The sequence below is a fragment of the Cylas formicarius genome, unplaced genomic scaffold (genome assembly GCF_029955315.1).
Source record: "Cylas formicarius isolate icCylForm1 unplaced genomic scaffold, icCylForm1.1 PGA_scaffold_1__22_contigs__length_36826433, whole genome shotgun sequence".
Lineage (NCBI taxonomy): Eukaryota > Metazoa > Arthropoda > Insecta > Coleoptera > Brentidae > Cylas > Cylas formicarius.
The window spans coordinates 31,458,791-31,486,398 of NW_026844264.1; the positions used below are offsets into that span (position 1 = coordinate 31,458,791).

Genomic DNA, 27,608 nt, shown 5'->3' on the forward strand with positions numbered 1-27,608 from the left:
TAAATAAATAAAAATAATAAATAAAAAAATTGAGAATAATCAAGATTATTTCTCAAAAGTGGTGAAGTATCCAAATCATCCCCACTTATTTCACCAAATGTTTGATTTGTTTATTCTTTCTTCATAAATGAAATTTCATATAGGATAACAATGCGATATGACGAATCGAAAATTTAAACTTTTGGCCATTTAGCACATGTCCTGGTTGTGTGCCGCGAATTTAATTCATACGGACGGGAGTGTTATGATTTGCGAAATTGACTGGAGCCTTTACAATGAGATTATAGGGGCGCTTGATTTATTTTTGTTGTCGCTGTTAATTAACCATGTAATATTCGACAGGTAATTTTCATTTATAATTTATGCCTTGCACGTCGATAATTTTACCTAATGGTGTGATTTTCAAATGGTGTAGTTTTGTTTCCATGGAAATGTGCATTGTATTTACGTCGTGTCATTAGCCCAAAAATTATGGTATTCGGGGGGGTATCCAAAAAACAAAGAACTACGATGGACTCACGTTTACCCGTACTCAATATTGTAAAATGATATGAGCTTAGCGCTTTTAAGTTAGCTGCAGAATTTTAGACATTTTTTTAGTGACTTCTGTATATAGTGTCATTAAGAAAATTTATCCGAGTTTAGTCCAATAACTTAAATTTAGGTTTCTATCGGAATCCGAAATTGAATGGAGATGGATGGATGCGTTTATGTTCCTAAGTGATTTCATTGCAAAATCTGTTTTTCGTTTTGGACTTTAATAAATTTTATGGAAAACCGCAAAAATTGCTTGCCTTTTTTTTGTTAGACATTTTGATAGGCCAACATCAACTAGCTGACATTTAAACAATATCTATGAAGCCCCACAATAACGCAAAACCCCAATTTAAGGGTTTTTTTGCTGACGATGTCTGGACACGTCACTTTGTAAAACCGCAGAGAGCTTGAAGCAAAAATCAACGGATTTTCATGTATCTTTAATGAAAATGAGGGCAGGGAAAAACTTCTGTAACTTTGTAGTGCAATCGCATTCGCAAATCTTGACTCTGAGTGAAAAGTTGCGGCTTCTAAATTTTAGACACACGGAGTACATTAAAAAAGTTCAGCAGTATCTTGGGGTGGAGGAGTTTGGGGATTTATTTCTTAACCTCGCCCAGGCAAAAATTAACCACTTAACGACCACTTAAGTGTTAAAATTCTGCGTAAGTCCTTTAATACCTTTCATATTTTCATACATGCTTTCGGCTGTCGATGTTATAGTTAAACGTTTTGAAGTAAAGTCGTTTCTTTTGTTGCTACGAGGTTAGCGCCAAAATTTCCTGGCCTGACATAGATGCGGCTACAGTATCACGATAAAACTTTGTCTTCTTCAAAAAATTGAAGTCTTGCGTCAAATAGTTTTTTATTGACAACATTTTAAACAAGACGTGTCCGAAAAAATGTCGCAAATAACGCAAATTGAGTATAGAGCCAAGAAAATTCAGAGTCTAGCAGTCAACAAAAAAGGTGATGGCCACGATCTTTTGGGATTGTGAAGGAATCCTTTTTATAGATTTTAAAGAAACTAATACCACTGTCAATGGTAAATATTACGCAACATTATTACATAAATTGCAAGACTGCACACGTGTAAAACGTCGAGGAAAACTAACCAGAGGCGTGCGTCTTTTGCACGATAATGCACCTGTCCATACTGCTGGTGTTGCATAAGCTGCCATTTTAGAGTGTGGGTCCTAACAGATAGATCATCCTCCCTGTAGTCCAGATATGGCCCCCAGCGACTATTATTTGTTTGAATATTTGAAAAAGGACTTACGTGGACGGCGGTTTAACGACAAAGTTAAGTTAAAAGTGGCTGTTTTAGTTCATTTTGCAGACAAACCAAAAGAATATTTTTTTAAAGGGATTGAGTTGTTAATAAAGAGATGTAATAAGTGTATTGAAGTTAGAAAATTAATAAAAAAATGTTACTCTACTTTGTTTCTTTTATATTCAGGCCGGGAAATTTTGGCGCTGCCCTCGTATGTTCCATATTAGCAGTAATAAATTGAATACCATGATTTTTGGGCTAGTTTCAATGAAACCAAGTTTTAATAAGACATTTTTTCAGGTTTACGCGAACGGGTGATAATTAAATCTTCACAAGCACATTGTTCAAATTTACTAAATGACGCCTAGCGGGTGGTGTCGGTTTGTTTAGACGAATTGTAATCTGTGTGAGTGGCGTTTTCGAAAACAGTCGTGATTAGTGATCCCGAGGTAAGGCTTTATTTGTTTTTAATTCCTTCATCTTCACATCAAAACTATTTTTTTTCTTATTTTTTTTTCATTGGGGACTTTAAAATAGTAACTACTATATATACTATACTATAACGAACTTTGCAAGTACGTTTCTAATCTGGAGCATTCAATACTCTGTATTTATTATTGTTAATTTTACCATAAAAAGAGTTGCTATTTCGGAATTCAGAGAAATAACCTGCATTGCTTTATTATATATAGTAGCATTCTATTTCTCTCAAGAGTATTTTTTATTTCCTCCATATTTTTTGGGCTTCCAAATTGAAATTTTCATTGTGTCGAAAGCGATATGATAGATATGTGTCCCTTTGAAAGTAGAAATCTTCAGATTTTTATTAATCAGTCAGCAGTGAAATTCGACATGTATGTAACAGTTAGGGACATTTTGGTTTCGTTTCACATCACATAGCGCCCACAGAAATTGCTTCTTTAAAGTATTTGGTTTATTCCCATCTAGTCCGATAAAAATTGGCTTTTCGCAGGAGTTTAAAACTTAACATCGTGCTGCATCGATAAAGTAAATATTGAGCAGTGGAAGATGCAGCACCACCCGGGCTCGTGGTATCTGCCATGGGGCGTGCCCCTACAGAAAATGGTTGCCGTGCCGATTCACGCCGCCGGTCATCTACCGTTACAACCACCAACTCTTCACATGCAACCCATGCTCACTGGTTTACCCGCCCCGTTGGCGACTCTTAGGACTTTCGTCGCTCAGCCCGCGATGCGTCAGCAACCACAAAGAAAGGTAAGGTTTAGAATTTTATTTTGTGTTGGCGTTGTAAGTCCTCATATTTCTTCTTGTATGAAGTATTTATCAATCTATCGAAAAGTACATTACCGTTTTCCAAAAAGTCTAGAAATAATATCTACTGATGCCGGCTCTTGGAAGATGTACTGTCTATAGACTTAAACTAATTCAAAGGAGTACATAAACCCCATTTCTTGACATTTTTACTTTGATGGATTTATTTTATTTATTTATTTTGCAGTATTATAAATCACATATACACACAATGTAAGTAAAAAGAACTTTATACTCGTCATCAACACAAGTAAAAATGACCTAATATATTCCATCGATACGTTGGTAAGGTTAAAGAGATCATTTGCTTGAGCAGTGACCCGCCTCATTTCTGATTTACTAAACGTACAAAAACGTATAAAATGTGACAGTATAGGTAAGTATAAGAGACATAAATATCATTAAAGTTCTAGAGAACTTAAATTGACAGTTCAACATTGTATCAGTTTTTCAGTTACTTAAAAAAACCCTAACATGAATTATTAAAGAAGTGCTATAAATTTTTCTAATTCAAAATAATTTAGCAATACAAATGAGTTAAACTTAACTAGAGATAATTGTTAAGTAGTTGCCTATATTATAGGAGTTAAGAGTAAATTTTAAGCTTGTTTATTAGTCACATTAATACGAATTCAAATCAATATGAGGGTCTCCTGATGAGATTTGAGAGTAGTCGAATCGGTGGGTCAGTAATATTCATGTATAACCTAGTAGTAATAGAGTGTTTAGAACTGTTGTTTTTATTCTGTTGGTCTATTGGCACGTGGAATAAATACTTGCATTACTGTACAACTTGTTTGGAATACTGATTTAACGAATTCAATTGGAATACTTCGAAACATGGCTGATTTGGTTCCAGCATGCACCCCGTATTTGCTTGCATTATCAGAACTTAATTATACTGTAGATTAGCGTATATAACTGTGAACTCTACATATAAATGTCAATGTCAAAAAGTTTTTTCCTTTTGAATGTTGCTAGAGACCATCGAGATACTCAAAAATGTTTTGAAATCACATCAAAATAGCAGTACCAAAAGTAATATCAAAGTTGAAATTGTGATTAGTTTAGTTCCTGGATGATAAAAGCATTAAACATTTTGGAAAGTGGGTATGGTGGTATGTATTCTAGACAATTCAGGACATTTTGAACATTTAGCGCAATATTCCAATTTAATAAATATATTGCAAAAAAGTTGTACAGTCAGCTAAGACCCATCCATGGTTGTAACGCTAATCTATGATGATGATGTTGATATTTTTTGTTGTTTATATATATTTTATGTATAATTCATAATGTTTATTTATTTAATTGCGATCAACAGAATTCACAGCCCAGTAATAGATTACAAACAGAAATTGTGTTTACATTAACAGCAGGTTATCGCAAAAAAAGAAAGAAGTGAAACTAAGTTCCTTGTATAAATCAAAAACATAAGCATAAGCAAAATACACATCGAAGTGAAATTTACAGATAAAACTTTATACAATATTTTAGGGTTTAAATGCTAATTTTTCCAAGTGGTTCTGGAATGAATTAGTGGAACCACAGTTAAAAATGTTCATTTCTTTTTTTAGACTTTTTCGGTAAATTACATATACGGAATAAGGAAGGGTTAACTCTATTTGTGAAATAGTGGTTACAGTCGAAACTGCTTAAGAGGACAATTTTATTTATAATGAACTAAGTTAAAAAAGAACGTTAGTGCGGATTTCTTCTTATTTTTTTATTTCCTCAGCATATTTTTGGTAAAGAAGAGACCAGTCCAACAACGCATACTCCTCAACTATACTTCTTACTAGTATGTTGTACAAGGTTTCAAAAGTTTTGTTGAAAATTTTTTCCGTTCCGCTTTTTTTCGTGTAAACATATATTACATGACCAAGTAAGTGAAGGTTTTATTCATGACTAATTCTGGCCATAATGTAAAAAATAATTATAACGTTTTATGTATGTTTTAAATCAGGATAAATTATTAAATAATATACAAAGGGTTCCAGTTTTTAAAAAAGTAACTTCAATATCCAATACTTTATTTAAATCGACAGATTAAACCCTACAACTTCTATTATTAAATACCAGAGTAGGGTTACATAGACCAGTACGTAGAAACATTCAAGTACCTACTTATTTTTAACTTCATTCTTTCGACTTGAGCATCGCCCCTTACCTGGTATTACATTAAATTTAAAAGTCCCATTCAATTACCGACGGAGCCTCCAATAAGTGATGAGTTTTTTTTTTTCATATTGAAATTGCACCTTGGTCTCTTTAATCAAAGTGACACAAATGCGAGTCGATCACGGGAAATAACTTCGCCCTTCGTGTACGGGATGTTGGGGGAGGCAAACAAAAGGTGGTTGATTTAACACGACATCCCCTAAATTACGCAACACAAACACAGATTTTTATTAAGATATTTCCCTTAACGAGACACGAGAATGCTGATAATGAAGAGGGTCGTCGAAAAACAACGCGTTTCAAACGGATTTTATTTTGTTTTAGGGTTAGGGCTCGTCGTGGTAACAATTATCTTAACTCAATATTTTATTATAAATTTTTTACCCCGGAGGCAACGTAACAACGGTAAAAACCGAAGGTGAAGGTCGGTTATTTGACGTCCGTCTTTTTGTTAATTGCTTTGATTGGGTTCTCTAATTATGGGCGTACTAAATTGATTGTAACATTTAATTATGCAAATTAAAGCACTCAGTGGACCCGTAAGGTACATTAGATAAGAAATAAAAAAGTCTCTTAAGTTTATATATTGAATCCGGACGTTTTTTGTACTGCCGAAATTCCCAAGTAACGAGGCAGTCCTCCGCTATTTCATTAATGACGATATGTCATGTCGCTAACTATAAATTAAGATGGAATAGAAAATCACATAGCTTGCTCGGGCAATTTTCGAGTATTCAAGTTCAAGTACGTTCTTAGCAAGAAGAAAAATTTCTTTATACAACAAAGAGCATTCAATTTAAATGCCAAAAACTATTAAAAACGAATAAAAGCACAAAACGGACGTTTTGTGCTTTTATTTTTCGTTTTTAATGTGCATGGGAAATCGCAGAAAACATAAGCAAACATTTATGCTTGTGAAGGATAGAATGAGTTTTACATAATTTGGCGGTAGCTGATAGTGTCATATATAGGATCTGTCAGCATTTCTAGCTTACAAAAAAAATCCCAGCGCATGGCCACAGACCACAAGAGAGAAAAGAATACGTCCCTATCACATAGATCTCATCGCAAACACAGGCGCTCACAAACTCTTTGATTCTAATAACATACTAAAAACTAAAAAGAACTGTGTGGTGTTGTAAGCACTTTAAAGATTAGATTCATCATTGTATGAAAAATTTACAGTTAAGTAGAGCAAAGCTAGAACCATTAGTATAAATACCCTTTACTAGAAAGTTCTAAAATTTCTGCCAGGACTTAATCACTAGTTGAAAAAATAACTAATCTAATTAAAATTAAAATATCCCGTTCAACATTTTGTGCTATACTGTAAAAACGAAACTATCAAGTGTAGAAAAGAAAGCGCCAGAGCAGTGTTTATACAAATGAAGCTCTTTTTCTGCTGAGATCTCATCATGGCCTCACGAGGAAAATAATAAAATCCTGTTTTTTTACGGTACTGCTCTATGGTGTGGAGGTTTCGACGTTGTCTGCAACCACAGAAATACGGATTCAGAGAATTCCTTATGTTGATAGCGTCACTAAGGAAGCGGCTCTAGTTCTTATGTGCATTAAGAAACGACTGCTAGAGTACTTGGGTCAATGGGTTGCCCTGGGCGATACAGTCTGCTGCAACTGTTCCTGCAGGGCAAAAGTAGAAGAATCGGGTAGAAGGAGAATATCCTGACTCGCCAACTTAGTGAAGTGGTTTGGCGTAACTTCCATTAAAATGTTACGCACTGCATAGCATAACATAGCCATGATGATTGCTAACATCCGGAAAGTATAATGCCTAAAAGAAGTTGAATTAAAATTAAAAAAGAGCTAAAAAATATGATTTCACCATAAATGAATGAGGTCATATATATATTTATTTCAATTCTGAGAATGACTCTTGACTCTCGCAATGTTCACCGTTGGATTGAAAGTATTAAGAATTATACAAGCAAGCTGCGATTATATTTCTATTCGTAATCTTTAAGCCGATTTTGCTGTTTTGAAAAAAAGTCTACACTCGATATGAAAACCATATATTACGTATTATGATCGTGAGAAAATGTATAAAGGAAAATTGTGTAACGAAATGTATCATATGTATTTTTCGGCCGAAGGTCAAAACGGTCTGTTGTAAAACGAATGCTTTTATGTGCCTTTTGTCCAGTCAAAGGTTTTTACCGAAAAATCTGTTTATAAAACTTACCCCAACCACTTTAACGTTCGAATTTAGATTTAACCTCGCGTCCAACGAGCATATAAAATGTGAAATTTGTGGTTTTAAATTGAAGCTATCGATTTTTGTTTGCGATATGTTTGTTGGGGACTTATTTAAATTTATTGTTGTCGACTTTACAGCGCCTGTGATATATTTAAACGCAAGCTGTCTGTTTCGCTACTGTCAATAATTTATCATATATTCATATCTTTTTTGTTTATTTTCGTCGCCCTTTTTGTATATTTAAGCACCTAATAGGTACCACTGGCTTATAACATGCAGGGTAACCCAGGTCTAAACCGTCACACGTGTAACATATGTCCTAACTTGATTTGTTTTCGAAATACGCCATGATAAATTTCTTTTTTATTAATTATTTAAAAATCTTTTCTTTATATCGATTAAACTTGTGTTAATCGCAGTGGCCTCACAGGGGTAATCTTATTTATATTTATAGGAAAACTCAGTGTATGCTACTATATGGTAATTTAATATTTTTTGTTCATTGAGCTATTCAAAATACAGTTTTTTGGCTTTTATAGTTTTTTCGTAACACGTTTTGTTTGAAAAAATAAATAAATTAAAGCGGTTTAATCTTTACTAAAATATAATACTACGTTAAAATAAATAAATTTTGTATTTTATTAGGAAATGGGTAAGACAAATTTGCGAAAAAATATGAAATATAAAAAAAAGCAGTAGAGTTCAATAAACGATTTTTTCTAGCTATTAATTAGATTATCCTCTCTGGCGCCTTTGGCATTAATACTTTGCTTCTCATTACTTATTTTATTCGCTTTTTATCTTCCAGTACCCGATTGAAAATTTTATCAGGATGTTTGACCGTTGAACTGGTACAAAAAGTAACAATACGGTATTTGTAATGAGTAGTTTCCGTGGTAAACACAAATATTGAACATTAAACACTTAAAAACCGAGACTAACGATGCAAATTTGGTAAGAAATCAATGAGAAATCAATGCCCTGTACTTTTCTACGGTGTGACGTCACACCGCCTGCTACATATATCGCCTTGTTTAAATATGCTCGATGGCGTTTTCTTCTTTAATTGTTTATTGTGAAATAATTACTGCGATTGAACACGGTAGTAAAATAAAAAAAGTACGGAAGTTCCTATTAGCTGTTGGTTGTTTTGCCTTACAAAATGAAATTGCTCAAAAAAACATGTCCCCCACCAGAGTGCCGATTTATAATTAACAGGTCGAAAATCGCTACTTTAAGTTATCTATGCCTGGCAGCTAAGTAAGAAAGTTAAATTAACCGCAAACTCCGTAAGTCCGTACCTTTTAATTAAAGCAAATCGAACATTATACCCCTAATATTGAGCAAACTGGGTCCAAATTATTTTGACGATAACCCTTAATTGAACCGCACCAGTTCGCCCAACTGTTACTAAAGTCCAGGTTTCAAATTTTCGATAGCGGATGGAGAGTCGCGCACACCAACGTTTGAAATAGATACGCAAGTTTTGTGGCGACTAAATAAGTTACCCGCTATCTGACCGTAGAACGAATTTATTAACAAAGTTAATTGAATTAGTTTACTAGTTTATCTCCGAAGGGGAAAGGTTTAAAATGTTTGAAACGACGAAGAGGGTTTTCCACCCCCGAATTATTAATTGTTTGGTTTATTTATATTTATTACGAAGCAAGAAACAGTCAAAAAAAGTACAGTTAATGCGCTAAAGCTAATGAGAACGTATTTTTAAACTTGTAGACGAATAAAAAAGGAATCCTGAAATGTCAGTTCTCTGACACAGAAGAAAGTCGGTCCGCTTTATAAGTTTTAAGCGCTTTGACCCAGCTATTTCATAGTCATTGGCCACATCAAATTGCAAATAATTTGTTACACACCGATCTAGGGTGCGGGAAGCGTCACTTTACCACGTCAGTTTTGTTTCCCGCGAATCCGAGGCACTTCGGACATTTCCGGGATTTTACCGCACGAATTTGGGAGCAATCGGATGTTTTCGGAGGTATGAATTTTGACGTTTGTCAATTCTGACAGTCATGTCGGTGAACTTATTCGTGTTGTTTTGCGAAAATGTACGCAAAAACTAACGGTCGTAGAGCAAGTTTATATGCAACACGTTCGGTAAGTCGCTCGCTCCGCACGTGTCAAATAAACTCGTGAGTCAAATGCCGTTTACCGCACTTGTTGCATAATATACTATTAGCACGTTTTTTGCTTAGTAAACTGTTATACCAGGAAGAAGCATATTAACTTCTTCCCCATTTGTAAATATATCGAATAGAATTAATTTAATTTCAGAAAATTGCAAAAAAAAGTGCCCATTTTAAAAATTTTTATTACGACAATTTGCCATTAGACAAGTAAGTTTCATTTAGTATAAATAATAAATAAATGAGGTTTACTGTGTGTGTAAATGATTTTTTTTACGAAACTGGAGATTGAGAAAACTATTTCAATATTTCAATGCAAAAGTAATCTTTTCCCAAATCTGTTACTTTCTTCTGCCATTCGGTATAAAGTCTCACTGTTCTAATATTTAGGCAATTTGTTAATAATAAATTTTAAAAGAAAAAACGTATTCCGGATATTTTGCGTCGTTAATTCACAATTTCCTTTTATGATTTTCTTCACATTGTCGGAGATTCAGTTTTTTTGCTATCTGGAAAGTATCGATAGATACGTTCAATAAATATCCGTTATTAAATATTTAAATGTTAAGAACGCTATGGCGGCTAATTGTTTCTCTAACAAGAAAGAAATGAAAGATTTTCTATTATGGCCGCAGGACGAGGAACCTTGCCCGGAGCATGTTTGTGAGTAATTTTGAGCCGTAGCTCGCGCAAAGTTGTATTCTCTTTTCTGTTCCTCTGATTTATACGACGCCACGGTCTCAAACAGATCTACGTTGAAAGTTTTTCGCTAAACAAATCTAAAGTTGCATCAACCGGCAATTGCAAACTTCACGATTCCGTACACTCTGCGTTTTAACCTAATTTTGGAACTCGGCGCGCCTGTTGAGGTTTCAATAATATTTGTTCTTTCGATAATTGGTTTACCAGTTATAGTGTACGAACCTGAATTTTCCGTATTAGAATATCTCTATTATCATTGTTATTAACTGAACCAAGTTGGCTCCGTTCGCTCCCGACAGAATCCCTTGTAACCGTCCCGAAAAATTTTGAAATCTATAGATTTAGTGTATTTAGTGTTTAGTGAATGTTTTAAAGTGATTGTCGCCGGCTCCATCGTTTTTCCCCGTTCACGCCGGTATGGAGGCGGGATGGGCCCGGGTGGTCCTTGGTACATTCTTTCTGTTATATTTCTTGTTGTACGTGTTGATCTATGATCACAAACGAAAATCTTCGGCAGGAGTCGGCAATGGGCGAATGGCCATAGTTGTCATGGCCAACTATTTGTAAATAGCAAGGAGACGAAGATTTTCTATATACGTTAATCAGTTGCATATTGCTTTTTCCGTTCTTGGTTTATTGGTTTGATTAAATATTTCGAAAAACCGTGTCAAATAATATGTAACGATAATATTACATACATACATTTCGCTCTAAAATAGCGAAAAGAAAGACAAAGCAATGGAGCAGCAACCCGCACTTACTTTAAATTCGAAATTCAAATAGAAATAATGGTTTTAAATTTGAAAATTAATGAGAAAGCGGAAAATCTTCCAGGAATGTCCAGGAAATAATATCGAAAGCGTTAATCAGTTAATCAGACTGTTCAGATAATCGGGTTTGCAAAAAGAACAATATAAAAGCCAAGACGACTAAAAAGTGTAAACGAAGGAAGTCAAAGACTGAAGATTTGAGGCAAGATGTGAAACTGATTGATGATTTACATAAATTGAAAACCAACGCAACTTTTCCAGTTATGAAAGAAACTCTAAAAAAAGTAGTATTTTAGATATTAGAATCCGATCATTTTCAAAGTTAATAAGAGCTGCAGATAGTGAGTAACCGTGTTCATTTATTAGAGAAATATGGTGAAAATTGCTTATCAAAATTTAATCAAGTGTCAAGAGGAAAAGTGGATTTGGCACGGGAAAACGGTTCATTATATAGTATTGTCACTAATACCTTATATAATATTTTCGTAGTCTCTCTGTTTTCTGATTTGATTTATATAATGACTTTTGGGCCCGCTCGGTTTTACTATGTGGTATGTCGGATAACAGAGAATTTTATTATTATTATTATTATTAATTGTTTGCTTTATTTATATTTATTTTCCTTTTTAAAATCCTCAGAAATGCCCGATGTTTTAACATTTTATCTAGCAAGAAGCAAAAAACAGCGAGAAAAAGTAAAGTTAATGCGCTAAAGCTTATGAGAACGTATTTTTAAACTTGTGGACGAATAAAAAAGGAATCCTGAAATGTCAGTTCTCTTATCTCTGTATCTCTTATCGTTTTCCAATGTCCCAAGTTTGAAACATTAGGTATATACTGGGTGACACAGAAGAAAGTCTGTCTGCTTTATAAGTTTTAAGCGCTTTGACCCAGCTATTTCATAGTTAGGTGGTTTTAAATTGAAACGAAAGTCATTGGCCACATCAAATTGCAAATAATTTGTTTTTTCTACTCCCGTCTGTAAAATACCTAATTACGCACCGATCTAGCGTGCGGGAAGCGTCGCTTTACCACGTCAGTTTCGTTTCCCACGAATCCGAGCCACTTCGGACATTTCCGGGATTTTACCGCACGGGTTTGGGAGCAATCGGATGTTTTCGGAGATATTTCCCAAGCTTTGAATTTTGACGTTTGTCAATTCTGAGAGTCGTTTTAGTGAATGTATTAGTGTTTTGCGAAAATGTACCCAAAAACTAACGGTCGTAGAAAAAGTATAGTATGCAACACGTTCGGTAAACTTTTTGACGCACTCGTTTATTAAACACTCGCTCCGCTCGTGTCAAATAAACTCGTGAGTCAAATGCCATTTACCGTAGTTGTTGCATAATATACTATTTTCTACTCCCATTTGTAAAATGTCTAATTAACTACACACCGATTTAGCGTGCGGGAAGCGACACTTTACCACGTCAGTTTAGTTTCCCACGGATCCGAGTCCCTTGGGACATTCCCGGGATATTAACGCACGGGTTTCGGAGAAATCGGATGTTTTTGGAAATATTACCACGCGGCTTGAATTTTGACGTTTGTCAATTCTAATGGTCAGTGAAGTGAAATTAGTGAAAGCATTTGTGTTGCTTTGCAAAAATTTAGGTACATAAAAAACCTAACGAATGGAGCGAGTGTGTAAAAAGTTTACCAAACATGTTTCATACTATACTTTTTCTATAACAGTTAGTCTTTGCAAACAATACGTATACATTCACCTGCATGACCGTCAGAATTGACAAACGTCAAAATTCAAGCAGAGCGGTAAAATCTCTGAAAACATCCGATTGCTCCCGGAAATGTCCGAAGGTACTCGACTCACATGCTCTTTACCACACTTGTTGCGTAATATACTATGTTACAAAAATTGGGAGCCATGGAATTTGAAAATCAATCGGTGGATGTTGTAAACATATACGAGTTAAAAGCAATTGTGCGTCGGAGACATCAACACAGCTCCTCCATTAATTCACTAATACCGCCCGTTTTTAATTGATTTTAAATCGTTTTCCGCGTAAATTGTTTTAACATCCCGCCATTTTGTAATGGCGCCGTAACCGAATTCAGGTGGAAAACTCGTGACATTTAACCTTTTGTACGTTTGAAATTTTACGTCGAAAGAAAGGCTTTCAACTCGTTTTCTCGGAATCACTTCAAAAACCGCTTCAGACCTATACGAAACAACTTTCGGATAGGTTTACATGTCTATTACTTTTAAAATGTTATTTTCCGTTACTTTGAACGCCGAAGCGAATAATTTTTCGAATTCGTGCGGGCGAAAGTGCTTTTGAACTCCGGAAATCCCGACATTTTTAACAAAGTTGTTTCCTTTCAAAGTCTGAAAGTTTAACTGCGATGTCGGGCGATATAGGAAAACGTAGAATTATAAATTTTGCCTATGGGAACCGTTTTAAATGCGCGATATTATGATCCGGGAACAGAAAAATAGAATATATACGGATATGCAACGAGTTTTTTATCGTATATTTTTGCATTCAATCTTAAGGTTGCATTTTTCTGGCGAAAATGTTAAACATTTAGTTATATAGTGGACCAAAGTCATAATGGGTAATACCTTATGTTCTACAAATATTTGGTATAGGCGTTGCCAAATCTACTCAAAATCAAAAAAATCCGTGTGACTTTTACCTATACGTAAATTAATTTATTTGGAAAAGCAATTTTTAATATTATTTTAAAATTTTACTTGGATTAGACGATTCGTGCTCACTGTGATCACTTAAGAGTGCAGCAGATGGAAAATTGCTTTAAAATAAAAAAGAAAATTATTGTGGTAAGTATGTTGTAAGTCCAACGGTATACAGAGGAGGCTATAAAATATAAAATTTGCATAAGAGTAAAGTTGCGTTGATTACGTATATCATGGGTTAAAAAAATAACGAATGAAGAAGTTCCTATAAATTATCTACATAGCAAATCAGATGAGCGGATGAAAGAGTAGGAACGTCAGATAAGGGTAAAAAATCAAAGGCAAGAGATCCATTGGTAGACGCGGAAACTATTAGTTAAATGGCTTCCGAATATGATTTGCTTGCACCTCGTTTGATTGTGTCCAAGACCATTTGGATCGTGGATCTTCGAAAGAAGAAAGTTGTTTAGAATTACGATCTATATCCACATACCAAAAGCTTGACATCCTAAGCTTTTTTTTTTCTTTGCTTTTGAAAAAAAGTTAGTAATTTAGATTTTGTTTGTATTTCACTTAAATCAGTTTATAAATCAAAGTTTTTTTTTTTCAAAATCAAGCATATTTGTAAAATTGACTTCAATTTGTTATATTTTAGACAGTCATCTACTTTATGGGCAATATCTGTGAACTCCTTTTCTGAACAAAGTATATTTTATATCAGGTAAGTTTTAACAAAAGCTTTAAATTTTAAGTTTTGGTTAATAACTTTTGTTTTTTTGCGTTTTTTAATTATTGTGATATCGTGATTATTTCTGTGTGAGCAAGTATCGAATTTGGAAATGAAACCACGAGCTAATGAATTTTATTGAAAATGAAAATACAATCAAACAAAAAAAAATATTCACGACACTTCCACTATGACACTCTAAGATTTTGATGAATAGCTAGCTGAACATTGATTGAGTTTATTAATATTTTTGTATTATAGTTTAATATTCACTTCCATTTTTAATATTTACAAATAAATGATTAAATAATACACTATTTTCATTATAAACTGAAACCGTATAAATTGAAAAAGAAATCGAAAAAAATGTAGCGGATATTCCATTCCATGTTTGAATGATATCTCTTTCTCGTAATATATATCAATCCCTCATTTGAAAAATTTCGAACGAATTGTTATTTATTTTGTTTAATTAAACCAATATACGCCAAATGTTTGACTTATAAAACTTTATGCTGGCTGTGATTCAGTGCATACATATTTTATATTTACGAAGCGTGAAGCAAAATACATTTCACTATAATTCTAAACATCATTGAGTTAAATGCGAAGTGAGTAATTAAAGATATATTGGAATGGTATAGTGCAAATTCAATCCGGTTCTATGAAGCAGTTTGTTAGCAGCGCTTTGTGCAATCAGGCAGCACATATGTCGTGAACGAAAGAAGATTTTGTATTAAACAAGCGTATATTCGTAGCGCCACTTTATTTTCCGTGCCGCTTCTCGTTATAAGGTCTATAATTTTCGACAAATACGTTCGCAACTTTCAACAAATTATCCATTGAAACTTTTCACGAAACGTACAATGGCCGGTAATTGATGATTCGCCGATTTCGTCATATGTTACGGGAAGTCTAATAAATAATATATTATACCGTGTGCCGCGTTCGATATAAAAATACATTATAGTTCATTTTCCGTTTCCAAAAATAGTTTTAAATGAGCGAAATTTGCAACCCGCGATGCCTATGGTTTCCGTCATTCTTTATTCAATATTATTAATATTATCTACGATCTAATCAAACCCGATAATCTTCACTTTTTGCGTAAAATAAGAATCGAATGGATTTGTAGTGTTTCTTTATCCACTGGTTATACAGGGTGTCCCGTTAGACGTCATATTTTAACCACGTTGTTCAAGCAAAGTGCGATAGTACCTTATTTACGTAGAAAACTTCAGATTTTTAAATTATGCAGTCGAAATTACCAAAATTTTCGGCAAAGAAATAATTTGGGGTCAAGTTTTTCCCGCGCCTCCCCTGTGTTACTCACCCCTGAAGACCATCCAATACTAAGTTTTAGAGTTTTGGAACCTAAAAAGTTTAATAACTGTACCAGTACTGTTTCGAAAATATTTACAAAAAATCGCTATCACCTCTTCAAATTTAATGCCCTGCATGTTAAAAACTGAGACGTTTTGGACCCTAGTTTATATTAAATGTTATCCTTATTTTGGGTCACAGAATATGTGGTTAAAATATTGACTTCTAATTTTGGGACCTCCTTTATAACCAATCGATAAAGAAACACTACAAATCTATTCGATTGTTATTTTACGCAAAAAATGGAGATGACCAGGTTTGAATTGATTGTAGATAATGTTAATGATATTGAATAAAGAATAACGGAAACTATCGTCATCGCGGGTTGCAAATTTTGTTTATTTAAAACTATTTATTGAAACGGAAATTGAATTTCGGAACACCCTGTATAAGAATCGTTTAAAATCAGCAATTTGCAAGTAAATATCATCTATAGTTCAGTCAAAATCGCGCATGACACAGTTCCAACTGCAAAATACCCAAATACTGATTAGGAGTGCGCAAAGTATCATTTTAAGAAGTAATGAACTAACCAATACTGAAAGTATTTTGATGTTTGTCAGTTCTGATGTTTTGGAAAAATGTTCCCTAAACCTAATGGTCATAGAAAAAGTGTAGTATGCACCACGTTCCTTCGTCGTCTTCGGTTCAAGCCGAGTTCAGACGAGAAGCAGAACGACCCGACTTGAAAATGGCAAGCGAGATCTTGCCGAAACGTTGTCAGCAGAGACAGAGCAGAGACTACCTCCACTTGGAGCCAGCCAGACCAGACGCGCAGTAAAACCCTGAAGAATTTACAACACACACACACATATTTGCTTTCTCTAATAAAATTGGTAAATTCTGTTTGTTCAACTCACACTCCGTATGGTTACATATGCATAAACGTAACCCGTGTGACACGCATGATCGATGCGATGTGGTTGGAAGACAATTCTTAATAGATATATATATAAGCATAGTATACGTGACCCTTTGGCAGTGATGGAATTCCATGTAATATTTTGATTTAAGGGACTCGTGACGGGCTATATTTAAATTGTTCAGAAAATCAAAACGGGGCAAAAATATCAAAATATGGACTAAGCAAACAATCTTTGTGTTATATTGCGCCATAGTCTTTTATTGTACGTGAAGAATTGTATTTTCGGTTGCAGCAAAAGTAATTTTGGTTAATTTTCTGCTGTTGTGATCTAGCCTTAGTTATTATCTTAAGTATCCTCCATAGAAAAAGGTATACGCCAAGGATGCGTCCCGTCTCCTTCATTGTTCAACATTTATGCGGAATTCATAACGAGGGAGGTCTTTAATTACTGCGAAGGAAGGTATATCTGGATGATGTCCAAATCTCTAACTTACGTTTTGCAAATTACAGGACACTTCCGAATAGACGGCGCACAACCCCCGAAATGTAGATTTGGCGCTTTAGAGAATAGTTTGCTTCAGAATATTTTAATTTTTGGATATATCAGTTGTGGACTATTTACAAAGACACATTATTCGCTGACGACTCAAAACAAGTACAAAAAAATTATCCAACTAATCCTTCAGGTTCATTATTAACTACTGAGGAAATAAAACAATTTGAACAGCTAAACCGGAATGAGCACCAGAGAGGCGTTGCTCAGCGTACAACTACTACAGCGTTCCTATGCCCCATTGACTACTATGATATATTCACAAAAACGAACTAACCAAAACACAAAGCATCAGAACCGAAGACATCCATATACGTAGAGGCGTGAGAGAGAGATATTTACTTTCACCTTTATTTTTCAAACAAACCGAACGAGTTACAGGACATGTTCAGCTGACTGAATGAAAGCAGCAAGCGATACGATCTAAATTTAAATTCCTAAAAAAACTTAATTCATGATGTTTAGTCTTAGAGAAACAAATGTAACATCATAATAGAAAACGAGCTGGTAGAACGGGTAGAAAAATTTCAATGGCTTGGGCTTTTGGCTGCGTGCAGACTGGAACCCTGAAAGAAAAATTAAAAGAACATTCGGAAAAGTACGTTCTTAAGTATAGAAACTTATTGGGTTGCAGAGACATCCAGCTGCAATATTAATAGAATAAAAGGATGCTTTGAACTGTGGATATACACATGCCTCTCAAAAACACCTTGGAGCGAGAGAATAACAAGTGAAGAATTACTTAATACTATGCAGGAGGGGGAATTAATCAATAGAATCAGAAAAGAAAATCTTCCAACCTGGCACACATAACTCCAATAAAAAATATATTCTTCAGCTCATACTCGAATGAAAAATTGGCAAGGGAGGAATGGCTGACCTGTCAAATCTTCTGAATATTGAGTTGATCTATAACAACGATGGCGAGGTATGAATCACAATACATCTGTCATGTCTCACTGCTGTGTAGATATGCATACTCTCTGTCTACAGACAATCTCCTTCTGGTTTAAATAGTTTCTAATCTTAATTTTCTTTCAACAAAGGAACCCTTGAGTGGCTCGACCGGCGTTTCTATATTACTTAAATTTCGACGAAGAACTCCGACTACAAAGAAGCCGAATAGAATTCTTTATCTTTCTGTTAAGTTCGTTCGCGAAAATAAGACAGCAGGAACCAAAGTTATTCTAAACTAGTTAGTCGGTTGCGCTTCCGTAAGACGGCATAAATAATAATGCCTTATTAAATTAAATGGAGATGACGAGCATCGAGTTGATGCTCAGTTAAGATTCACCAACGCAAGTATGCATAATGTGCAAGCAATCAGAATTAACTGCTGTTTGGAGGGGAAACATGCTTGAATTCCTATTAACATTATATAAAGTGCATTCGGTTCAGCGAGAGGGCGTTTCGGCATGCAGAAACTGACGAATAGAACAGTGACAGTTTTATATGAAAATTCTTAAGAAAAAAATACGTATTTCAGCGTATTGCATTGCTACATTGTATTTTGGGGAAAGGGTTATTGGAAATTGGGATTTTAACATTTAAACTGTGTCTGCGGTCTAAATTTGAAACGCGCTTATCCGATAATTGACTTTTAAAATCAACACAAATGTTCGGTTTTTTCCTCCACGGATGTGATGAAACGATTCATCAATGAAACTAGTCCCGGCATTGTTTACCGCCGCTGTCATTTATTTCGACAAATGAATCCTCTGATCAGTTCTATAAATAATGTGCCATTTTAACGTTGGGCTCGCCACGTGTAGTTAACCAACTAAGCCCGTTAAAAATACGATTTTTTTTTTCAATTTTATTTCGGGATGTATTTTTTGAGGTGAAACATGGGCAAATGGTAAAAGTTATGCTGTATTGATGACCTAATCGAGCTTTTAAAGATAGATAGATATATCTTTTATAATAACTACTAAAATGTTTTGCTTATTGCTTCAACTTCAAATCATGGCCAACTGGGACTATTTAACAAAAGGGAGAGATGAGGGACGTACTATTAGGGATTTTTAAAAAAATAAATTGTCAACGCATGATTATTAAGGATTTTGATTATTCTTTTTTGCTGGAGAGATATTACTAAAGACTAAGTTTTTTCATATAGCATCAACTAAAGTCATGGCTAACTGACACAGCTTTATAAGGCGGAAAATCGAAAAATACCTTCAGAGAGTATTTAAAATCTCAAAATTCGTAATAGTACTTCTCTCTTCTCTCTCTTTTGTTAAATAGTTTCAGTTGGCCATGGCTATAAGTTGAAGCAATAAACAAAACAATGTTTTAGTGCTTTTTTTAGAGAGTGGGACATAATGTATATTAAAAACCCTTACACTAATCTGAACTGAAATAGCAGTTCCATTAAAAGAAAGTATCGTCCCTTAACTGTTTCAATAGCACCGTCAATGATATATGAAAAAATACTGTGATTGCTTTAAAATTTAACATATGAAAATATTTCTAAAAGGAAGAACTACATAAATTTTTTTATAAAAGTTGGTTTAGTGTTGGTCCAAGGGAATCTTCACACTCAAGCCCAAGTTTGTTACAATTATTAGGATTTTTTCAAAATAGTTTACAATTTATGTCACTGTTATTAATTATCAAGGGCGAAAAGCTTTGAACAAATGAAGGTAAAAAATTATTTCGATACATGTATTATTTCAATACATATATTTTAAGTGGGAAAATTCACTATTAGACAAAATAAAAATTGCATAGTATGCAATACATAATAAAAGAATGACTGAAGAACAACATTTACTACGTTTTATTCGGCGTCACCATCACTACTGACAAATTTCAAGCTACCATCAGTGCCTAAAATCTAGCAAATACATTTGATTGCTGCCTAAAATACTGAGTATTTAAAGTGGATATTGGAAAATCCATATTTTATGAATGTAAATTTAATTTTAAAAAATTAAGTTTTCTTCAAGTGTTTTGTTTACATTTAGTAGAGTAGTACATAATACGAATGGCATTATGTGTATGGAACGGGACGGAACAATAGTTATTGTGCGGTCATCTAAAAATATTACTAGTAATAGATAAATATCGGCGAAGGTCGCATTTTCTCACGATATTTTATAAAAATTCGCAAATCACAACATTCCGCACACTGCATATTCACGGTTCCATAATTGGTTTTAATTAACAACGTTGCCTGTAACCATTATATAAGGATGATCGTAACAGCTTATTTCACACACTAAACTGTGTAACGCTATCTATTTAATAATTAAAACCAAATCGCTTTGCACCAACAATTAAATGGTGTAATCCTCTTTCGAAACATTTGCAAAGCGTGAATGGAATTGAATAAAAGAGATGAAGAATACCCACGGTGTTAAAATGGTAGATACATCTGGTGCTGCCATTCCCTCTAAATCTTAGCGTTGTTGGTCTTGGTCCACACTATGCGGATGACACATCACTGATTGAATCGGAGAAAGATCTAACTAATTTAAATAAAAAGGCTATCACTACACTCTCCATGATTGAGCAGTGATTCTCTGCAAATAAACTTAAATTAAACTCCGATAAAACAAAGACTCTAATTTTCAATACCAATCGAAGAAGTAAAAAATCTGAACCGGTCAAACTCCTTGGTGTTTACCTGGATGCGTTTTTAACCTGATCGCCTCATATAGACTACCTGTGCGGTAAATTGTCATCTCAGGTTTTTGTCCTGAGACAACTGCGAGGTTCCATCTCGCAAAGCACTCTCCGTATAGTTTATTTTGCACTGTTTCATAATGTCTTATCATATGGACTACTATTGTGAGGGAACGCGACGGAGGCCGAGAGAGCCTTTAGATTGCAGAAGTCTGTGGTTCGGGTTCTTGGGGGTGTTCCGCCGTCCAGCCACTGCCGCCCAATATTCAAAGAATTGAAAATACTTATGTTACCTTGTATGTTTATTCTCCAAACTTTAGTTGAAATCCACTCAAATTTGTCTGCTTTTATATCACAGCTACATAACGCGAACAGCTGACAATATCATAACATCAAGATCGAGGTTGTGTGCTACACAAAAAAATAAACTTAATCTAGATTTGTATAATATTTTTGCAAACACTCTTTTTCGGTCCAAAAATATTGATGTTAAACGACTTTCCATTAAAAAATTCAAACAATTATCAAAAAAGTTTTTTGAAGAGCATTTACCAGTTGGTTAATGATCATAAATTAATCATCAAAGAGGTAGCAGGAGACTTAAACATTGCGTGAAGCAATTCACCGACCAGAATTGTGAGCAGAAAACTCTATACCGCACAGGTATTAAAAATATTTCGAGATCGATTGGTTCTGAAATGCACAAATGCTTTCAATTCATATGAGCTACCCTGTATATTCTAAGGAACAAACTTAATATTTTGAGGGGTGTCACTTATTTGGTCGCCAAATATTGTTTTATGAAGATTTTATGGAATTGCCATAAAAAAGTACTATTCTAAGTAAAAAAAAACTACTGGTTTTGGAGATATTTCACGTTGTAGCTGGCCGATTTAATAAATTATTTTATTGAGGTTACCCAGAGCATATAAAGATTACTTCAGAAACAACTATAATTTATAATTAGAAAATAATTTGAACTTACATTTTGTCAACCCCAACTGTGTTATCAAACCAAAAAATGCAACAAATTCCATCCAACAGCCACCAAGTTTACCTGATTTGGTTCCCTGGGACTTCCTTCTGTTCAATCGAGTTTAGATAAAGAAACTTGTATGTTTAATTTTCTAAATAAAATCCGAAAACTTTTTGACAAAAATGGATAACTATTAACAGCTCGTTTAGTCTAGTTTAGTTAGAAATAATCAGCACATGTGTAGGATTCAATTTATCTTTATCAGCTCGCGGTGTTACTAGTCTGAGTTTTTCGCAAAACTAAAGTTAAGAGAGCGTGTCTTTAATGTCTCCGTCCGGACTACGCGTACTCTACAAAGTTGCAACCAATGCAGTGAATTAACGATCAAAGAAAATGCGACACAATAATCAAGGCGGGCCTACGAAACACGTAATTCCGGCCAAAACGTCAATCATTCCTAATTATTCGGTAGAGAAAAATGGAACGATCGTCGTGTCGTGCACGTGAAAAGTCGTTCACAAAACTTTGGCTCGAATCGAATTACGGAAAGTAGTTCAGCGGAAGGAATATAATAAAAGTTTGTTGCTAACGTTCGATTTTTACTTTGGGAACGCGGGAGCGACGTATTTTGCGAATTGGGTTTTCCTCCAACTTGGGTAATAACCCATGCTACGTAACTCCAATGGCGGGATGTCGTAATAGTCGGTAATGTGTATTTGTCATTCACCAAGACAAATATTGATATTCGTTTGCAATGTCTTAAACCAATCTAAAATGTGTAATGGAATTGTGGATTTGTACATGATAGCAATGAGGAGTGATCTAGAAAAAACATTAAAGTATCCACCTAGAAACGGGCTGAAATATCTCAAAACCCCATTAATCGTGAATTGTTCTGGTATTCTTCGATCCACTGTTAAAATTTTGAGGCTAACCGATAACCAAAACTAATAACTGGTAATAAACTTAAATTCAACATTCATGATAACATCTGCTCAAGAAAAGGGTATTCAGTACATTCGCCATTCCACAATTCACCACTTCCTTGATCAAAAAATTAAAAAAAATTATGTTACCCCAATTTTATTACTAACTAACCAAAACTACAAAATTCGTGTATTCGATATATTTTTATTTAGAAAATTAAAGAAATTGAATTGGTTAAATGTGGCACGCTCTTCTTTCCTTCTATAACATAAAATTTTAGAAGATAAAATTGACTTTTACTTCTACAATAATTTAAATTATTATTAATAAGATTTAAGAATATATAGCAAAATTTACGTAGCACTAAGAAATAGAAAGAAAAAATAACATAATCACTATCATTTTTAAATAAGTACTCATTTAGCTTAGTTTTTAGCCTATTTGTACTGGGTGTTTCCAAAAACGCTCTGCTAATTATCAAGACAAATAGAATATTAAAAAATAACGTTTGTTTGGTTGTGCCAGCTTTAACCACAAAAAGCGGTTTTTGTTAAAGATACCCAAACAAAATTTGAAATACCTTTAATTAAATAAAACATTTAATTAAATTATAAGTTGGGGTAGGCAAAATGTAAGTTCAAAATAATTTTTAATATTTTTTAATTATGGCTGTTTCTGAAGTAATCTTTATGCCCTGAGTGACTTCTATAAAATAATTTCTTGACTCGACCACCTAAAACGTCAAATAAGACAATTCCATAAAAACTCCATAAAAAAATATTTGAGGTAAAATAAGTGACACGCGTAGCTCAGATGAATTGAAAGCATTTGTGCATTTTTGAACCAATCCATCACGAAATATTTTTTAATACTTATATTAAGCATTAAGTAGTATTTTCAAGGCAACAAAATAGTGCGTTAATATTTTTTAAAGATACTTCCACAGAATCCTGTAATATTATTCACCAAACTTGTGGATTCTTTATGCGTTGATTGTTATTGAATTGAATCTGCTGACGTTTCGCCAATCATCCTGTTGTCTTTTTCTTAACTCAACTAAAACTGAAGTTTTAAGTTTCAGTTACTCTGAAACCGACCGGTAATATCTGCGAAAACAGCCGATTTCTCCCGAACCCGTGCGGTAAGATCCCGGAAATGTCCGAAGTGGCTCGGATCTGTGGGAAACGAAACTCGCGTGGTAAAATGACACTTTCCACACATCTGTATATAATTGGATATTTTACAGAAGGGCGTAGAAAAACGTTTTTAAAGTTCGGTTGTATATTTACATTAATAGTTATAGGCACAAAATTTATTAGTTGTGGCAAAGTACATTTTGTCATTTTTCAGTTTAATATCCTGATTCTTGAATATGTGTAATAAATGTTATAAAATGAAAATAAAAATTTCAAAATTTGTGCCAGTATTTAGAAGAGAAAATGAGCACATATTTTAGAAGACACCAATGGCATGCCTAGAGTCTCTTTGCGCATCCAGTTTTTCTTTATAGGTATGCCGAAATTTTTCCATATATGACATTCCGCGTTACTCTGTCAATATAGACAGATATTTTGACAGGTCTCTGGCAAACTTACTTTTGAACCGTCCGCTATTTCATAAACAAAAAAAAACCGAAACTGTCCATCCATCACTTTGACTTACCAAAATGTCATTTTCAGCAAAAAAAAAGATATTGTTTCTATAATAACATCCCAAAATTCGGTGTAATATACCAAACGGTTCAAAAGTTGAGATTTTATTTTATTTTTATTTTTAGTAAAGAATTCAAGTTCCCCAGATTAGGTGTTTGAACTCTACGCAGTGCTATGCTAATCAAATTAATATTCCACATGTAAGCCTTAAAGCCTTTATATTAAGCACAATAACACCATCAAAAGCTTTACTTATCTTTACTTTAATTTATGGTACAGTAGAGTCGCATTAAGCTCTTGATTTTGAAAATAATCCGATATCCTAAGTGGGTTTGCGCTAATATTTGACCTTGATAGATTTACCCGGCTTGGTAGGAACAAAAAAAAACATTCTAAAATAACGAAGCCAAAAAGGGTCGCCGGTCGCATTTGCCCATCCGTAGGTATAAATTCCTGAATAATATTAGTCACGGTATAAGATTGAACCAGTAATAAAGGTAATTAGGAACTTTAAATTTGAAATAGCCCGGCGTGGCTAACTGTCAAATATTTAACCGGTAATATAATTTGGGACAGTTAATAGCTAGCTCATAAACCACTTTAATAACTTTAAGTTAACGGCTTAAGAGTTAATTTGAGCTTTTTTTCTATCATTTAAACATCGCCTTAAGGTAATTTTACGTGAAATCTTGTCGACATAAAATGAAGTTTATAATTTTGTTCCCTTTACTGCTTTTTTTGGTTAGTTCTGAAACTTTTAACTTAAAATTAAATTCGGGTTGTGTTAAGTAACTATGCCATACTATTTAACGAGATCCCGGAATAAACGAACGTTGTGGTATTGTTATTCAATAAATTGAAATAAGCAACAAGTCGATTGTTTGTCTACCACGACATACAAATTAAGTCGTGTCGATGGTCTTTATAAAAATTGTTGAAATTTGACTCTTTTTCCATTAAATTTGAATTACCTAAATACGTTAAAGTGTAAGGTACTATAATATAAACGTTACACATACGTCTATTAATTTTGTGAACCCATAATATGACTTGTTGTAAGGTTTTCCAACTTTGAAAATAATGTTTATCGATATCGATATCGGGAGAGCTATGGGTTCTCCGCTACCACCAATCATCGCGAATATATTTATGGAAACCTTTGAGAAGAAAGCTCGCGACACCTTCCATCTAAAGTCAAAATTATGGAAAAGGGTACGTCGATGATACTTTTGTTATTTGGCCTTATTTATTTAAACTCTATACACCCTGATATACGTCTTCATTCTTAAATATTCTTTTCAATAGAAAATCAGACCTAACATTGGGTCATTGTGTTTACAGAAAACCTACGCACACAGATCGATGCCCTAATGCATTGTCACATCACCATGCGGCCCAAAAATCATCGATTCTCAACCTCTTGTTTACAGAACCATGAACCTGTCTCAGCCCGAGTCACTGAACCCAGAATTAAAACACTTTATCTCTGCTCTTCTCTAAAGATATTAAGCGTACACTACACCACAATCTTCCAATAACAATGAAGCTCAAAGCAATCCCACACTTGCCACTATTGTCCTTCCTTATATTCAAAACATCACTGACCACATGTTCTAAAGAAATACAAAGTCAAAACCAAAAATCTCTCGACATCTTTGATCCGTCAAAGACAAAATTCCATTTGAGATGCCAGAAGTTTACAATGTTCCATGAAAATGCGACAAAGAATACATTGGAGAGACCGGACAAAAAATACCAACTAGGCTCAGAGAACTCTTTCATGTTCTTATCCGGAAAATATTCACCAGTTCACTTAAAAAAAAAAAAATCCCAACGAACAATCGAGATGCCGACATCATGTGGGACATGCTGTATATAAACGATAACCATTATTAATAATAATAATTATACTGCACAATATAATAAATACTATAAATCACTATAATTCGCTGTAAATCCCCGGAAATTCTGGCATTTTGTTCATAGTTTGTGTCTTAGCACTCTCATTTTTGGTGTCATCATATGGATTAAATTTCTGATTATTTCGTTATCAATATTTCGTCTTGCGAATTATTTCCTTCCCTTGTCATTATCCGAACAATTCTAAAATCGTTAGCGCCCGGAAATTTGGCCGTGTAGAACAATAAAACTTTCGGCATAATCATAATATCGGCATATGCCTGGAAAGCGTACCCGCCGTTCAGCGAGCTTGACGTTAGTCGTAAAAATAACCGTCTAGGAAACTCAGTAACGGTTCAGCTTTTATCAGACTCTGGGCTCGATTTATTACGACAAACCTCTCCATATTAATTATCTAAATTGCACTTCTCCATGCCGGTCAGCCTAAAAGTTCCGGTTGCGTATAGTCGAACTTAACTTTTAATATACGCTCCTTATCGCTAAAGTTATTTAAAGTATGATACACGTAGCCCCGTGGGGAACTGAGAACAAATCCCTGTCATTTTTCAAGCGGAAAATGGCCTATTACGACTAATACGATTCTGCAAACTGCTCTTGAATATGCCCCAGAAATTTTACGTGCCCGCCCAATTAAATCCGCTTCGCGAAAATGATGCTGAATCACGTAGACTCTCAGATAAGTGCATTTTATTTAATTGTCAAGCTCGCTGTTGCCGGGAACGAATAATTAGCATATTCAGTTCGACGGGTTGATCAATTTCGGGTCTTGGAATCTGCATATGGGAGTTTACTCTGCGGAAGGAAAATCTTGCTCTAACGAATGAGATATGGAGGTGGTATTATGCGACGGTTTAGGAGCATCTTTTGAAAATAATTTTGCGCCGCGTTACCGTACGTGACATAAGGTGCAATTTCAAGTTATTGATTCTTTAGTAAAGCCTTGAACGTATAGCTTACCATGTACGCAATTCTTTTTACTGCTTAAGTCCCAGAAACCGTTTCTACATTATATAAACATACTGCTGTTATTATAGCTGATGAGAAGAACTTTACAAGCTACGCCGGTCATATTGCTCCAGCAAGCGAAAAAACATTTTTCAGGTGCTATTGACGGCTTTCATGTAACTGGATTTTTCCCTATTTTTATTCAATTATTCTTGGGATTTATGTCTTTTGTAAATTAAAAAAATTAGAAAATAAGTAG

At 34.2% G+C, this 27,608-nt stretch overlaps 1 protein-coding gene across 2 annotated transcripts in view; it reads left to right on the forward strand.

Annotated features, from left to right (window-relative positions):
* Positions 1-27,608, forward strand: part of LOC132696556 (pseudouridylate synthase RPUSD2-like) — a 378,541-nt gene that overhangs the window by 90,783 nt on the left and 260,150 nt on the right. Inside the window, exons 2-3 of one of the 2 annotated variants that reach the window (XM_060661446.1) lie at positions 2,111-2,259; positions 2,784-3,046. The exons of the other annotated variant lie outside the window; for it this stretch is intronic. Coding sequence (XP_060517429.1) covers positions 2,840-3,046 — 207 coding nt within the window. The 5' untranslated portion in view covers positions 2,111-2,259; positions 2,784-2,839. The remainder of the gene's footprint in view (positions 1-2,110; positions 2,260-2,783; positions 3,047-27,608) is intronic. 2 annotated transcript variants of the gene reach the window in all.